This window comes from Chiloscyllium plagiosum, chromosome 3 (assembly GCF_004010195.1).
Source record: "Chiloscyllium plagiosum isolate BGI_BamShark_2017 chromosome 3, ASM401019v2, whole genome shotgun sequence".
Classification (NCBI taxonomy): Eukaryota; Metazoa; Chordata; class Chondrichthyes; order Orectolobiformes; family Hemiscylliidae; genus Chiloscyllium; species Chiloscyllium plagiosum.
This window is the reverse complement of record NC_057712.1, coordinates 3,645,861-3,663,415: the sequence shown is the minus strand read 5'-3', so window position 1 is coordinate 3,663,415 and position 17,555 is coordinate 3,645,861. Positions and strand designations below refer to the sequence as shown.

At 42.1% G+C, this 17,555-nt stretch overlaps 1 protein-coding gene across 8 annotated transcripts in view; it reads left to right on the top strand.

Annotated features, from left to right (window-relative positions):
* otofa (otoferlin a) overlaps positions 1-17,555 on the top strand; it is a 373,830-nt gene that overhangs the window by 321,855 nt on the left and 34,420 nt on the right. For all 8 annotated transcript variants that reach the window (XM_043676366.1, XM_043676329.1, XM_043676363.1 and 5 more), the window contains 4 exons: positions 958-1,128; positions 11,237-11,397; positions 12,744-12,886; positions 14,286-14,374. In XM_043676366.1, the coding sequence (XP_043532301.1) occupies positions 958-1,128; positions 11,237-11,397; positions 12,744-12,886; positions 14,286-14,374 (564 nt within the window). The remainder of the gene's footprint in view (positions 1-957; positions 1,129-11,236; positions 11,398-12,743; positions 12,887-14,285; positions 14,375-17,555) is intronic.

Here is a 17,555-nt window from a genome sequence, read left to right as displayed (position 1 = left end):
GTAGTGAACCCTAAACAATCAATCAATTTCTTTCTTGCTTGTCAATACATGGAAACTTCTAATCATGAGGATAAAGTTATAGAATCCCAACATTGTGGAAGCAGGCCATTCGGCCCACACCAACCCTGCAAAGGGCATCTACCCCATCCCTGTATTTCCCATGGTTAATCCACCTTACCTGCACATTTTTAGTCTATGGGTGGAACCCAGAGTACCTGGAGGAAGCACATGCAGACACAGGGAGAATGTACAAACTCCACACTGACAGAGGCTGGAATTGAACCCAGGTCCCTGGCACTGTGAGGAAGCGGTGCTAACCACTGAGCCACCGTGCTGCCCCAAGGGAGAATTGGATTATTTCTGCCAAACCTTACAATTAGACAGTAACAGTTTGCAGTGGGGGTAGCGGGGCCAGTACCTGATGAATATTTCTGGCTGGTTCATGAATCCTACATCGTTTGAAATCAGGCATTAATTTTGCAATTATTTCAAGCTGCAAATTGGGTGACTCTTTACTGAACCCAGATGAAACCTGACTTTGAAAGAAGACAAGCGACCCATGGTAATTATTGGTCAGATTACACCTCTGGCTCACTGAGATAGGTTTGACTGCAGAATACCACTCCACATTTCTAGTCTTCACAGTGACTGTCACTAAAAAGATGAGATCCCACTAGGGAATTGGCAAAATCTTGGGGAGTAGGGGCAGGACCTTAGCAAACAGTAAGGAGTCGGTGAAAGTTCCACCCTGCTACACTTCCAGCAACAACATTCTAGAATTTGTACCCTAGATTCGCTGAGCAGACATTATGAAGTATGGTTTTTATTTACATAAGGAAATTGTTTTGCATCAAGCAATTATCATTGATGTTCTAATATTAACTTGTCATTTTGTTCATTCACATCATCCCACTTTATCTGTTCATTCACATTATCTCACTTTATTTGCTTAAACAGGTCTTTTGATATTGAAGTCACATTTCCAATGGAATCGATGCTGACTGTGTCAATATATGACTGGGATTTAGTGGGTACAGATGATCTAATTGGAGAAACCAAACTAGACTTAGAAAATCGCTACTACAGCAAACACAGAGCAACATGTGGCATTGCACAGCAATATTCTCTGTGAGTCATTTAACATTTCATTCTATTTAATTAACATGTAGTCTAAATTATCTTTAGAATCTGTTGCATAAAAGGGTGTTAATGTCCTTCCCTACTGAGAAAGATTTTGTTTTAATTTTTAATCAATTTATGCATGAAGTTACATACAGTGAAAACATAGGATAATGACTACTTGTACTTATTAATTTTAACTGTATCCCTTGGGTTTAACTTTTATTTCAACCAGATTCATAGTCGTCCTCTCTGTCTGTTAATGTCAGAATATTAACTTCACTGAATCTGACAATTTGGGGGCAATAATGTAGCCTCAATGTCGAGTTGCAATGTGTAGATGGTCAGCACATTTACATGGGAATCAGAGCAGTTCAACAACAATGACAATGTATACCGTGTCTTTCGTGTAATTACACAGCCCAAGTGTATTGTAAAACAGAGTATGACATTGAGCCACATATAGAAATATTAGGTCTGATGATTGAGAACTTGATCAGAGAGAGGTTTGAAAGGAGGTGGACAGCAGGAAATTACTCAGGACCTAGATAACTGAAGGACAAGCCAACAATGGTGCAGCGATTAACATCTGAGATGCCCAACTGGCCAGAATCTGATATCTTGGAAGGTTGCTGTACTGAAGGAGATTACAGAGATAGAGAGGCACAAGGTCATGCAGTGGTTTAAAAACAAGGATGTTTAGATTACCTACAGTGTGGAAACAGGCCCTTCAGCACAGCAAGTCTGAATATCCTACCCAGACCCATTTCCCTCTGACTAGTGCACCTAACACTATGGGCAATTTACATGACCAATTCACCTGACCTGCACATCTTTGGGATTGTGGGAGGAAACCCACTCAGACACAGGGAGAATGTGCAAACTCCACACAGACAGTCCCCAAAGGAATTGAACCTGGGTCCCTGGGGCTGCAAGGCAACAGTGCTAACCACTGAGCCACTGTGCCAGATGTGACAGGCGTAAAAGGAGAACATACTGCAGAAACACAGCAGATCTGGCAGTATCTGTGCAGAGAGAAACAGTAGTGTCCAATATAACTCTTCTTTGGAGCTTTCTGAAGAAGAGTCATACTGGATTTGAAATGTTATCTCTGTTTCTCTCTCCACAGATGTGTGCCAGACCTGCTGAGTTTCTCCAGCACCTTCTGGTTTTGGTTCAGGTATCCAGCATCTGCAGTACTTTGATTATGTAATGACAACAGCAGAATACATTTACAATCCATTCCAGTCCATTCCATTCCATTATAGTCCATTCCAGTCCATTACAATCCATTCCAGTCCATTCCAGTCCATTCCAATCCATTACAATCCATTCCAGTCCATTCCAGCCCATTGATAGTAAACTGAGCTGAAAGTGGTAAAGGCAAGGCCAGGATATTCATCTCAAGAGTGTGGTGCTGGAAAAGCACAGCAGGTCAGGCAACATCTGAGAAGCAGGAGAATCGACATTTCGGGCATAAGCCCTTCATCAGGATTGAGGAATCCTCATTCCTGATGAAGGGCTTATGCCCAAATGTCAATTCTCTTGCTCCTTGGAAATTGCCTGACCTGCTGTGCTTTACCAGCACCACACTGTCAACTCTGATCTCCAGAATCTGCAGTCCTCACTTTCCCCTGGATATTCATCTGATTAGTGTGGAAGGGTAAGGGGGCAACAAGTGAAGGGGTGGCAGAGTGACACCAGGCACAGTGTGCAGGAGTGGTGGGGAATTCATCTATTTTACATCCTGGAGCCTCCTTCAATGGCATCCAAAATGGGTGCTGAGGGTAGCAATCTTTTATTAGAACAATTTGGGGGAATGTCACAAAATGAATAAGGAGGGATTTGAGAGAGTAGATCAAAGCAGACTGCTTCTGGTAACTCCAGAGACAACCATAATGAGTCAAGTCCACAAGTTTCAAGGTGAGAAATTTATAGTTGTGGGATGGAGTAAGTTCTCTCCACAGAGGATTTTACAGCGATTAAAATAATTTCCAGGATTAGTGGTTGAAGCAGGAACTATGTCATAGAAATAGGCCATTCAGCCAATCGATCCTGCTCTGCTATTCAGGCAGAGTGATCATCTATCTCCATACCATTTATCTATACTATCTCCACGTCTCTGAAAATCCTTAGTCTCCAGAAATGGTCAATGAATGAGCTCCTACAACCATCTGGGGTAGAGAATTCAAAAGGTTCACAACCTTCAGAATGAAAAATTCTTCCTCATCTCAACCTTATAAATTAGTCCTTATCCTGAGACTATGTCACCTGCTTTTAGACTAACCAGGCAGGGGCAACATCTTATCTACATCCACCCTGTCAATCCCTGTAAGAATTTTTTTAAGTTTCAAAGAGACCACTATCTCATTCTTTGAACATCTAAGGAATATGGACCCTCCTCATAAGACATTCTCACTATCTCATGGATTAATTCAATGAATCTCCATTGCACTCCCTCTAGGGCAAGTATATCTCTCCTTAGGTGAGGGACCAAAACTATATGCAATATTTTGGGTGAGATCTCACCAAAGCAGTAAGACGTCTTCATCCATGTACTCAGATCCCATTCAGTTGAAAGCCGACATCCTTTTGCCTTCCTGGTTGTTTGCTGCAGTTGGACACTAACACTGCCCAACTTCTCACTATTTAAGAAACAGTCTGCCTTCCTGTTCAATCTACTTCACACCCTTCCCATTCTATTCCAGTAGACTTGTACCAGCTGTTCACATAGCTGTACAAGCCCTCTTGAAGCCCTTGGATCTTATAACTGATCTTCCACTCAATTTGGTAAAATCAGCAAAGTTGGAAATATTACAATTTAGTCCCCACATCCAAATATTTTATATAAATTGCAAACAGTTGGGGGTCTAGTACTGACCATTGAATACTCCCATTCATAACAGTCTACCATCCTGAGAATGATCCATTTATTCTTACCTGAGAGTGTGGTACTGGAAAAGCACAACAGGTCGGGCAGTATCTGAGGAGCAGGAGAATTGACATTTCAGGCATACGTCCTTCATCAGGAATGAGGCTCATTCTTGATGAAAGGCTCTTGCCTGAAACGTTTATCCTCCTGCTTCTCGGACGCTGCCTGACCTGCTGTGCTTTTCCAGTACCACACTCTCGACTCTGATCTCCAGCATCTGCAGTCCTCACTTTCTCCCATTCATTCTTACAGTTTGCTTTTGGTCTGTTAAGTAATTCTCAACCCACACTGGTATGTTCCTAATCCCACGTGCTCTAATTTTATTTACTAACCTCTTGTGTGGGACCTTCTGGAAAGCCTTCTCAAAATCAAATGGACCACATCCACTGATTCTCCTTTATCAACCCTCCACATAATTTATTTAATATCTTCCAACTTTGTCAAACACCATCTCCTTTCCACAAATCAATGTTGACTTTGATCAATTTTACCATTCTTTTTGAAAATTCCAGTTATCCCATTTTTTAATTGTAGATTCTAATATTTTCTCTAATACAGATATTAAAGTAATAGATTAGCAGTTCTTCATTCACCCTCTTCCTCTTTTCTTTTGTTTAATATATTTTTATTAAAAAAGGAAAAAAAATTCTTTTGAATATTACAACAAATACAAAACCAAACAATTCAAACCAATATTAAAAAACAAACCTGCTAATTACATAAATAAATAATAACTAATAACTAAGCTAAAAAGGAAAAGCTTAACAACAATAATAATGATAATTACTATAACACAGTGGAGCAAAACAAAGCAATAGCCCTCGATCATCGAGTGCATAAATTTATACATATTCAAACGTTTGTCGTTCCTCCCCTCTGGATACCAGATGTATTACATAGAACTGCCTGGGCTAAATAGAGGCTCTTATTAGTATGGCGGACAAATCTGTATCCATTTGGTCCAAAGAGGGCTGCCACGTCTTATAGAAATTCTCAGTTTTATGGTGCACCATACACGTAAGAAAGTCCAAGGGGAATGTGCTCAACGACTAGCTTACACCAGCCCGCCAGCCCCAGGGTGTTGTCCGACACTCACCCTAATAGAATGTTCTTTCTGGCACAAAAAGTGAGGACACCGAAAAGCCTTTTTTTGTGTGCATCAAATGAAAGTGAATTAATAAGGCGAAGGAGAAGAGACACCAGGTCCATCTCCACCTCCGTTCCCAAGGCCTTCTCTGTTTTACCTACCACAGCGCTCCAGTATGCCTACAATCTGTGACAGGACCAAAGACAATGAGTAAGCGTGCCCACGCTCACTTTACATTGAGGACACATTGGAGATGCTCCCACTTTAAATTTAGCAAGGAAGGCTGGGACACATGGACCCTGTGGAGAATCTTCAATTGCAAAGGGTGGGTCCTGTTGCAAATCGAGATCCTTCTTGCATTTTCCCAGATATTCTCCCATATTTCAGAGAGATCTCAACATCCAACTCCTTCTCCCATATCTTACAGAGCCATTCAGTCTCATCCAAGGGACCCTCTCCCAGTAGATGATAAGCGTTACTAATAGATAATGTGTCCTCAGCACTCAGCACCCTCTTCTCCATGTCGGACCTATAAGAATCAGTTAGAAGTGTATGAAGTTTCTAATTTGAAAGAAACAAAAGAGATCCATACTGGGCAATTCATATTTCCGAACCAACTGGTCAAAGGACATCAATTTATCCTTTCAAATAAATCACACAGGCAAGACACGCCCATAGCTGGCCATAGTTTAAACCCAGAGTCCATCATCCCTGGCTGAAAGCCCAGCATACCAACTATGGTATGTTTTGGCAATGTTATCCTCACCCCATGCATTGTCCTCCATGCTTTGATAGTATTGATGACTATTAGGCTATGGCAATATTCCTTAACTGTTCCTATTTTGTCTAAGAACAGCAGGCTAATAAGGGGGCATCTCACCTGAAATGCTTCAGTGTCCACTCAAAGTGAGTGAGGGTTCCCCGGGCCCAATCATTCATATAAGACAGCAACGAGCTTAACTGATAGTTTCTGATACCTGGGAGGCCCACACCTCTCAGTCTGTAAGGGAACTGCAATTTAGTCAATTTAATTAGGGGCCACTTGCAATATCAGATAAAAGTCCTAAACCAGCCATTCAGCCTTCTAAATATTTGCTTCGTAAAAAGCGGAGGATACATTCACATCAGATACAACAGACCTAGCCCAATGTTCATGTTAATGAGAGCTATCCACCCGAACCAAGAGATCAGAAGCACCTCCCGTCTACGAAGGTCCTGCTTGATTCCATCGAATAAATGGGTAAAATTGGTTTTAAATAGCTGATCAAAAATGGGAATAATAAATATACCTAAATACAGAGAGCCCTCCTATCTAAAGCGGAACTGAGATCCGCCCTCAGGATCAGGCAGTCTTGGGAGACCACCCTTGGGCATGGCCTCTGACTTCGCAAAATTGATCTTATAATCTGAGGGGCCACCAAATAAATTGATGCATTGTATCAGATGGGGCACTGAGACTGCTGGGTTTGATAAGAAGACAAGAACGGTCATCTGCATACAGTGTGATCCTATGTGACTTCTACCCCACTTCTGGAGCGGTTATATTGGGATCCCTGTGTATTGCCTCCGCCAGCAGGTCAATCGCCAATATGAAAAGCAATGGTGACAAGGGACAGCCCTATCAACTGTCCCTACAAATATTAAAATTGCTTGATCATGCACCATTGGTGAGGACCATGGCAAGAGGGTCACTATACAAAACCACCATCCACCTGATGAAGGTCTCTCCCAGGCCAAACCGCTTCAGAGTATGATAAAGATAAGGCCACTCGACCCAGTCAAATGCCTTTACCACCGCTAGGGAGATCACCAATCCCTGTACCGATCGTTGTTGACGTACTTGGATCATGTTATGTAATCACCTGACATTATCCGTCAATCTGCGACCTTTAATGAACCCTGTCTGATCCTCCTTAATGATGGAAGGCAGTACAGTTTCTAGCCTTAATGCCAGAGTCTTGGATAGGATTTTGAAGTCGACATTCAGGAGTGAGATGGGTCTATTGGAAACACAGTTCTCTGGGGCCTTCCCTTTTTTAAGAATGAGAGAGATGTTCACCTCTCTTAGAGATGGTGGGAGGAGGCTACGACTGTGTGAGTCATTAAACATTCTAAGCATCAGCCCTGACAATATACTTATGAATTCCTTCTAGAGCTCACTGGGAATTATGTCAGGACCCAGCGCCTTCCCATCCTGGAGCTGCCTCACAGCCTCCTGCACCTCTCACTCTGACAGTGGGGCATTGAGGAGAGACTCTTGTTCAGGGGTCACTCCTGGAAGGTCCAAATTCTTAAAAAAAAAGATTCCATCCTAACCCGCCCACTCTCACAGCTTTCAGCTTGGTATAGTTCAGAGTAAAATTTCCAGAATGCTGCATTAGTCCTTTTAGAATCATAGGTCCAATTGCCAGCGTCCTCCCTGATCGAGGTAATGGCTTGGGGCGGGGTCACTCCTTTTCCTAGCAAGGTATGCGAGGTACTTGCCCGGCTTATCCCCATGCTCAAACAGCCTTTGACTTACAAATGTAAACTCCCTCTTGGCTGTCCGTGTGAGCGTGCAGTTCAGTGTAGACCAAAGCGCTGTGATCCTCTGCAGTTTAACCAGTGAGGGCCTGTCAAAGTTAGCCTTTACAGCTACTTTCAGACGCATTCGAGCAAGTGTTGCTGCTCACCCATCTGTCGCTTCTTACTGGCTGAATCAGAAAAACCAACCCCCTGGCTTAGGTTTTAGCTGTTTCCCAAAGAATGGATAGGCTTTTGGGTGAGCCTGAATTCATATCTAAAAAAGCCCTGAACTCAGTAGGAAAGAATTCAATAATCTTGCTATCCTTGAGGATGAAGGGGTCCAGACACCAGTGCCTCGAGCCTAACACCATATCCTTACTCTTAACCATTGAATACACTGGGCCGTGATCAGATGTAGTGATATTGCCAATTGTACATAACACCACCGAGCCCAGATGTGCTGCGGGGGTCAATCCTGGTATGGCATTTACGTGGGTTCAAAAAGAACATGAAGCCCCTGCTAGTAAGGTGAAGGTGCCTCCAAACACCTACCAACCCCAATTCAACACACAGATCCCTTAATTGTTTAGATCGCAAAGAAGATATCAGTGGGCCTTTGGGCAATCTGTCTACTGTAGGGTGGACAGTATGAGACAACTCAAATCCCCTCCTATGATAATATGTTGAGGTGCAAGGTTAACCAATCTAGAAAATGTATCTGTCAAGAATTTAAGGGGGTGAGCTGGGGGACAGTAAACATTTAAGATCCCGTATTCTTGCCCATGTGTCAAATTTTAAGGATTACAAATCTCCCGTGTGTGTCTTTAATGCATTCTAATAACTTAAATGGGAGATTCTTTCCTACAAAATGGCCACCTCTCTACCCCTCATATTGTAAGATGAAAAATAAACCCGGTCATACCCATTCTGTTGCAGCTTCAAATGCTCTGCGTCATCCAAGTGTGTTTCTTGTAATAAGGCAACATCCACCCTCTCCCTTTTAAGGTGGAAAGTACCTTCTTCCTCTTGACAGGTGAATGACTCCCCTTAAAATTCCAGATGAACCACTTAAACACATCCTTAACCATAACTTCTATAGCACCATTTAGAGAGGCGGAACTCAAACTACAGATCACTGAGCTTTAATGCAAAAGAATCCACAAAACCCCAAAACTACACAGACTAAAATAACTACAGCCAACAAATCTGCAAAACTTACAAAAACTCTGTACAGCAAAAACTGAAAAACAAAAATCGCCAAAGGCACTGATTGGAGGAATTCACCCCCTATTCAAAGGGGGTACCCACACATCCTACAATCCTACTAACCATCCCAACCATCCTCTCAACTCCTACCAGCTAGGGTCGCACCACATACACCGACCACCCGGTAAAGAAAAAAAACACTGAAGAGCAAGGTTAGTATGATAAACAAGTAAACTAAAATATGTCATCCATCCCTTAACATAACTTAGAGATTAAAGATAAATACTCTATCCATCTTGGACATCATTTCACACAATGTATTACCAAAACGGAGACTTCACCATGTCCTTCTTAAAGAAGTACAAACCCGAACAGCTCTGTCCTCTACACCTACTCGGCCGTTCGACTCCAGTCAACGTGTCCAGTAAGCTCTTTGCTTTTTTTGGCACGTCGAACAAATGTATGGATCCATTATGATTGATCCAAAGCACCGCTGAATATCTTAAAGAATACTGGATCCCAAGTTCTCTCAATCTCCTCTTGACGCCATCATAGGACTTCATTTTCTGGACCAACACCCTCTGGTCCCTCCCCTGGGCTCTAGAGGCTTCCATGACCCTCTGCTTGTCTTTGTAATAATGGAACTTTACCAGGACAGGGCGTAGATGCTGATCCATACCTGGCTTTGTGCCACAATCCGGTGAGCTCTTTCAATTGTTATCCTTCCCTTCTCAACCACCAAACCAAGTAAGTCCAGGAACCACTTCTCGAAGAACTCCGTTCCCTCTGATCTTTCTTCTGCTCCTGTTTTTGAGATTGTCTACCAGATCCAACAGACCCTGGACCTATGTTTCCAGGGCTTCAATCCAGCTCTTGGAGGAGTCAGTCTCTGCGTCTACCCCTGCAGCTCGGCGTTCGAGCTCATCAGTCCTTTTTCCCAGGTCTTGCAGCATAGCAGATACAGGAACCAGCTTCTCCTCATTTTTTTCCTGGATCTGCCTTCCCAGGACCTCATAGGATTTGGCCAGCTCCTCAACCAGGGTCTGGTGAGTAAGCAGGCCCAGGGCCTATGAGTTCTTTGATCTCCCTACTACTATTAGGAAGTTTGTAGAAAACCCCAATGAGGTGGCTGCTCCCTTGGTATTCATTTCTTTGGCATTCTCCAGCTGCAAGGTCAAAGGTAAGTAGTTCTTTTTCAGGTTTCTAGCTCCTTTATTGTGTTTTTACTCACAGTAAAGTGTTTGGGATGGGTTCAGCCTCTGTCAGGTCAGTGTTGCAGAGTGGAGCACAGTAAACGCGATTCTAACAGGACGCCGACGCCACCATCTTGGATTCCACCCCCCCCTCCCCACTTTCTTAAATCATGGGGTTACATTTAACACTTACCAGTCTTCAGGAACTCACGAAAAGATAACCACCAATGCATCTACTACCTTGGTAGCCACCTCCTTCAACATTCTGGGATGAAGTCAACTTGGTCTAATCTAATCCCATTAATATCTGCCAGCATTAAAGTTTGGATTAGATAGGTGGGCAAAGGAAAGGAGTTGAAGAGTTTGGGGAGCAGGTGGATAAACATGATTGAAGCAGTTTTCTTGCCTCGAGAGTATAAACAGGCATGGACTATTTTGTTGTTTCTTGTGATATGGGCATCACTGACAAGGCCTGCATCAGAATTGCCCTTGAACTGAGCGGCTTATTAGGCAATTTCAGACGGTAGTTAAGAGCTAGCCATATTGCTTTGGATCTGGAGTCATGTGTAATCTGGACAGCAAATTTCCTTCTCCAAATGAACCATAACAATCATGGTGACTAAGACTGAAACTAATTGTCAATGCCAGATTTTTTTTCACTGAATTTAAAGTTCATCAGCTACTGAGGTGAGATTTGAACCTGCACCCCTTAAGCCACTGTACATTACCACTGTACCACCATCTTATTTGGGCTTGGAATATGGCAACCGCTTCAAGGACTTTGGAGAGAAAAAGCGGGTTAGAGTTGGGGCAGTGGTTTGTAAGGATGACTGGGTCAAGAACTGTACTTTTGATGATAAGGTTGATGATGACAGATTTACAAGGGAGAGCATAGGACCAGAAGAGAGAGAGAGAGCTGTTAACAAGATTGCTTAACTTGGAAACCAGGAGGGCAAGTTGGGTCATCAAAGGTCTTTTGGAATAGTACTGAGGGAGCAGAAGAAACCCCTCACAGAGAGTCAATCTCACACCAATATTAAATAAGGCCAACGTAAGGAATACTTAATGAACTATAGAGGACCTCTAAAATATACCATTGTGGTAAGAATCTTGTTTTCATCTGGACACTTTCTGTAGCTGTTGGATACCAAGCTGGGGGTGTAATGTTTAACGGTGTGCTTTTCCTATACACAGTCATGGCTACAATATGTGGAGAGATCCTGTGAAACCAACCCAGCTACTGACCAAACTCTGCAAAGAAAACAAAATAGATGGACCTCACTTTGGACCAGGAGGGAGAGTGAAGGTTGCTAACAGAGTCTTTACTGGACCAACAGAGATTGAGGATGAAAACGGTATGAAAACAAGATCATTTAACCACTATCAACTATCAAGGCCCCTTTTGTTCCGTTCCTTGCCCCACATTCCCCAGATTCTGCCATTGTTTAAAAAATGTCCATCTCCCAATGTCTTCCAGTTTCATCAATTTGAAACACTGGGTAGCAATGACTGATCAGGCACTCGATCCAATATTGGAAAGAAATGTATCCTGCTGGCCCCCTGCATTGGCTGCCAGCACTTTGCTCTGCATTTTATGACCAGCAGCCAATTAAATAGCTGCCACCCTGTTCTGTGGAGTAGGAGCTCAGTGGTGCCCCCAGAAGCAGTGGTCACTGAAGACTGATTGCATTCAGCAGGTGGGAAAAATAATTCAAAACTCAAGGAGCTCAGAGCCCAAGGGGAAATCCCCCTGGAAAGTCATTGGGTCTGCGGCAGTATATTTTCCTTCCTATGACTACCTCTTAATCTCTAATACTACATTGGTTTTGCTCATGCTGGATATCGGGTCCTTTGTCCTGGTGAGTTGTTGTCTGAGAGTGGCTGTTAGTTTGTGTGCTGTTATGAGTCCTAGTGGTCTAGGAAGAAGAACATCTCTACAATGTATTCGCCAAAAACAGATACCCACCAATTTCATCAACAGATGCCAAGGGAAAGACAACAGAATGAGGACATGCCAGAACCCAAAGGACTAGCCACGTTACCATACATCAAAAACATTTCTGAACTGACACCCAGACTACTGCGACCACTAGGACTCATAACAGCACACAAACCAACAGCCACACAACACTACCATTATAGGGCAAGCCAAACAGAGAACAGCCAGGGGATTCCTAGAGGCATGGCATTCATCCACAGATTCAATCAATAAGCACATTGACCTGGACCCAATATACCGGCCACTGCAGTGGACAGCTGGAACTGACAACCGGAAGCGGCAGGTACAAATCACTATAAATGCCGGAGGAAACATCACAGAAGCGCTTCACAGGAGGCTCCCAAGCACTGAGGATGTCACCTAGACAGGGGACGAAACGTCTGCAACACAAATTCCCAGCTCGGCGAACAGAAACCACATCAACGAGCACCCGAGCTACAAATCTTCTCCCAAACTTAGATTATTATGAATTAAGGATGGAAAAGTGTACATATCCCAGGTCCTGTGTTTTATCCTGTTTGTACAAGTAAACTTGCTTTCATTTATTTTTTCAAAAATATGTTTCAACAGATGTTCACTGTCCCTAAATGCTTAGAAGCTGATGGAAAAGCTCTTCACCAGCTCTGCAGTGTCAGAAACTGATTCCTGAAGAATATTCAGAAGTGACATTTGGAACTGACCTCTTTCCTTTCTCTTAATCAGGTGTAAAGAAAGAGACTGATGAACACTTGTCCCTCATTGTTCTCCATCACTGGGAGGAGGTGCCACGAGTGGGCTGCAGGTTGGTTCCTGAACATGTGGAGACCAGACCGCTGCTAAACCCTGAGAAACCAGGCATTGAGCAGGTACGGAAAACAGGACACAAGGGTGGTGTCGATTTTCAAAAAAAACTATGTGGTCTTGTCTTCAAAGATCTGCAGGTTAGGGTGGATTGGCCATGCTAACACCCCATAGTACCCAGGGATGTGCAGGCTAGGTGGATTGGCCATGAGAAATGCAGGGTTACAGGGATAGAGTAGGAGCTGGGTCTGGGTGGGATGCTCTTTGAATGATCAGTGTGAACTCGATGGGTTGAATGGCCAGCTTTCATACTGTAGAGATTCTATGATTCTGCAAGAGTGCTAACCAGAAAAAAATGGAGGACTGTCGTATCTAACTTTCTAATTAGAATGGGCAGGAAACTTGAAAACAGCATTCACTCAAATAGAAACTCTAAACTGGCAAAATTCTATCAGGAACATGGATAATATAACAGAGTTTGAATTTGATTTTTATTAAGGCCCAATTTCAGTTCAGATTTTCAGAAATGTAGACATAGCAAGAAACCTGACTGATCTAAACATTATGTTTGATCGATTCCAGAGAAAATATTGCTTTCAAAGCATTTCTGAACTCAGCCAATACTTGATATGATTGCAAACTAAATATCAAAAATAACACCATGGAAATAGTTCTACAAGCTTTAGACTAAAGATCAAAATGACAATGTTTTGGTCATGTCCTGATAGAAAGTTACTGGGCACAACCATGACGAATCAACCATCTGACTTCTGTTATCTAGGTATTGGGAGGTCCTTCGACTGAACTCTGTATTAAGTAGCAATGTACTGATAGACATGAATATTCTTCAAAATGCTGAGCTCCACACTGTCCTACCTAACCCCACTATGAAGTGGAAATGAAAGGTATAGAGTATTACAGTGCACAATTATCAAATAATAAGTAATAAAAATAATTAGTTCTAGAACTTGACATTTCATTAGTGTTTTGGGAATTTGGTAGGATCCAGCTGAAGTCATAGAAGACAAAGGAAGATAGAATACATTGATGGTTACGAAGAATTTTCCCAGAAAACAGTTCAAATCTACTCTGTACCTTCCTAATTTATGGATTCTGCTGATGTTATCTGAAAATAACTTAAGCTGCTCTACAAAGTAGGCAACCAATACAGTGGGTGGGTCCATCCTGACTACAATTTGTGCTTCTGGCCTGAGTAGAGAAGCCACTGTAACGTTCCTGTCAGCTGGGGACAATTGGAAGAGGACCTTGGGACCAGAAGAGGTCTCTGCTGTTGGCTGAGAAGCAGAAGTATGTAGCCACACCTCTGCCACCACAGGTCCCACTTCCCTAATGCAGGGCTGCTGCCAAACCCCATCCCAAGCCCAGAGATTTTAATCCGCATTTTGAAGTTGACAGACTACTACAAATAAATTATCTGAAATTCTCTTTCTTCATAATTTCCAGGGTCGCATTGAATTGTTCGTTGACATGTTTCCAAAGGATATGCCTGCACCAGGAGCACCAATTGATATATCACCACGGAAACCAAAGAAGTAAATTATTCTCATTATTAAGGATGAGAACTATAGCAAATTTAACTTAATAGAGCTGGTCTGATAATGCATATTTCACATTAATGTATTGTTATAATCTTCTTTTATTGTTTTTTTTCTGAAGTAATAACCATTTAGAAAACCCTCAAAGTAACTTGAACAATAGGTAAGGTGACATCAATACAATCACATTCTTGCACCAAACAGGTCAGGCCATGATAGACCCTGCTCAGAAGCTAGTTTCTCTCCAGAGAAAGGAAATCCATTAAAACAAAAAAAGAACTGTGGATGCTGGAAACCTGAAACAAAAACACGGAGTGCGGGAGAAACTCAACAGATCCCACTGTATCAGTAAAGAGAGAAATGGAGTTATTGCTTTGGTCACCGCATGCAAAACATTAACGCTGCTTTCTGTCCACAGATGCTGCTGGACGTGCTGAGTTTCTCCAGCACTTTGTCTTTTGTGAGGAAATGCAGTAATTGGAGAAGGGGTAAAGCTCCCTTTCACAACACTTCTGATTGTTTTTCTGAAATATGTTCCTCTTTTGATTTCAATCCAATATTGCAGAGGTTTCATCCAGTTTGTATTTTCTGATGAGACCTTTCATTAATTTTGATTTTGGTAATCAAACTTAACAAATGTGAATTGCTTTTTTTTTGGTGGTTTTGTTTGGTTTCTACTAGCTACTCTCTCTTTTCTCACACACCCAAAAATCAGTTGCCTAGATTCGGGATGTGGCTCAGTGGTTAGCACTGCTGCAGAACAGCACCAGGGTCCCAGGCTAGAGCCTTGGGCGACTGTCTGTGTGGAGGTGGCACACTCTGCCCATGTCTGTTTGGGCTTCTTCCAGGTGCTCTGGTTTTGTCCCACAGTCCAAAGATGTGCAGATTAGGTGGAATGGCCATGCTAAATTTCCCATGGTGCCTGGGGATGTCTAGGCTTGGTGGGTTAGCCATGGAGAATGTGGAGTTACAGAGATCAGATGGGATGCTGTTTGGAAAGTTGGTGTGGACTTGATGGCTCGAATGGCCTGCTTCCACACTGCAGGAATTCTAGGAATATGTGTGTATTCCTTGCCTTTTTAATTTAAATTAACTAACTCAGATTTTTGACACTTTTTACGTAAATGACAATGTTTAGTGTTTCAAAAAAAATTCCTGACAGAACATGCAGAATAGTTTGGCATGACCTATAGAATATTTTGCTCTGAACTGTGCTCATTTTAGCTGTCTTGTGCATACTCCCAACAACAGCTGTACACATAGCAACTAAGGCCGTGAGTGTCAAAAATACAGTTAATAGTGTTACATTTCCATTTTCTGATTATCTAGTGGAAAGAAAAGATCTGATATCAAGATGGTCTATGATGAAACCAAAAGAGAAAATGCTGGAAAATTTCAGCAGGTCTGGCAGCATCTGTAAGGAGAGAAAAGAGCTGACGTTTCGAGTCTAACTCTTTCTCTTGCTCCCCACTCTCTCATCACCTTTTTATCTCCTCTTCCCCCTTTGCTACCCTTCTCCCCTGTTTTCCATTTTGCCTCTGCTTCATCCCTTCCCCCCCATCCCCCACATATTTTGTCACACAGCACTAGCTTCAGCCTTGGTCATTCACAGCTCCTAATCTCCCTATAATCTCTCTGTGCATTATCACCTCTTTATTGCTACCTTTGCTTCTGGACCCACGACTCACCTTCTCTCAGCCTCGTTTAAATACCTCCCTATTTCTCCCCTTTTTTTAGCTTTGACAAAGGGTCAGTTAGACTAGAAACATCAGCTCTTTTCTCTCCTTACAGATGCTGCAAGACCTGCTGAGATTTTCCAGCATTTTCTCTTTTGGTTTCAGATTCCACCATCCACAGTAATTTGCTTTTAACCATGGTCTATGAATGATATGCAACCACAATCCTTGACTATCCATTTTAGAGTGAAGATGGGAACTGATGTGTTGCTGTAGAATATTCTAGCTTTTAGCTTTAAGAATTTAAAAGCAATGACACCAGATTCTACACGTTTAACAGTAGTTAAACAGCTGAAATTAAACTTTCAACCAGCAGTGTGTTGGACCCAATCTACTGCAAACTACAAACAGGGCCTCTGAGACTAATTTTGCAGTTTTTTAAATGCAGTAATCATAACACAAATCCTTAAAGAACAATCCTTTTGATGTACTATCTTAGGAACTCTCAACTGGTAGTGGGTGACAGCGGGTTGGTAAGGAATACAGTTCAGTGTCCATTCTGTTGTAATAATCAGCGGAATGAAATTAATTACAGACTATGACAATTAAATATAAATTTCTACAGTGGGCTTTGCATTATATAGAATATTGACTTTCCAGGAATTTGGAAATGTCTGTTGTCCACTAGGATTGATAAACTTCAATGATCACTCATTTCCTCCATATCTTTCCTTATGGTCTGAGCTGTTTAAGATATTTCTTAGTACTTGTAGACAGTGCAGTTGAACTCCATCTCAAAAATGTGTAGTCGACCACTGAAGGGGCCTAGCAAAAAAAGCTGAACTTTGTGCCAATTGGGTAGCAAATACCTCCATTCTGATAGTAACCCATATTCAGTAGCTGTCTCATTCAATCATTATTCATATATTTTAAAACTATAGCTCTACTCACTCCTCAGTAATTTTGTTTGTAGTTGCAGCATGGATACATCTCTTTGCGTATCATTTCTAAAATAAATGGAAATATAATATTTTAACTTTCCAGGTATTGAAGTAGTGTGAAGATTATTTTTCAAGCAATATGGATAATCGCTGCTCTCTGATTCCTGACTGTACCTTTATTGCTTAAATCAAGTATCATTTCTTTTTTTATCACAATCCACACTCACCAATCAATAAAACAAGTCTGGGAACTTAACTTTCCTCTTTATTGATTGGCTTGCTGTGGTCACTGCTGAAAATTGAAGTCATTACAATGTTAAAGTCAAAAGTCAGTGCTTCAATTTTGACATAACTAAAATCACCAACTAAACAAATCCTCATGACTGGATTGTTGGTAGTTTGTTGTGCCTTTTTATTTGACATATTGTCCTGTTGTTGTGAAGTCCAATAAGCACAATGGTAATGGCGACATGAATTCAACAACAAAAAAATGTTTTAAGGGCACTTAAATAACATCTTTGCAAGACACCCTGCTTAAGTTTTACAATTCCTTCCTTGTCC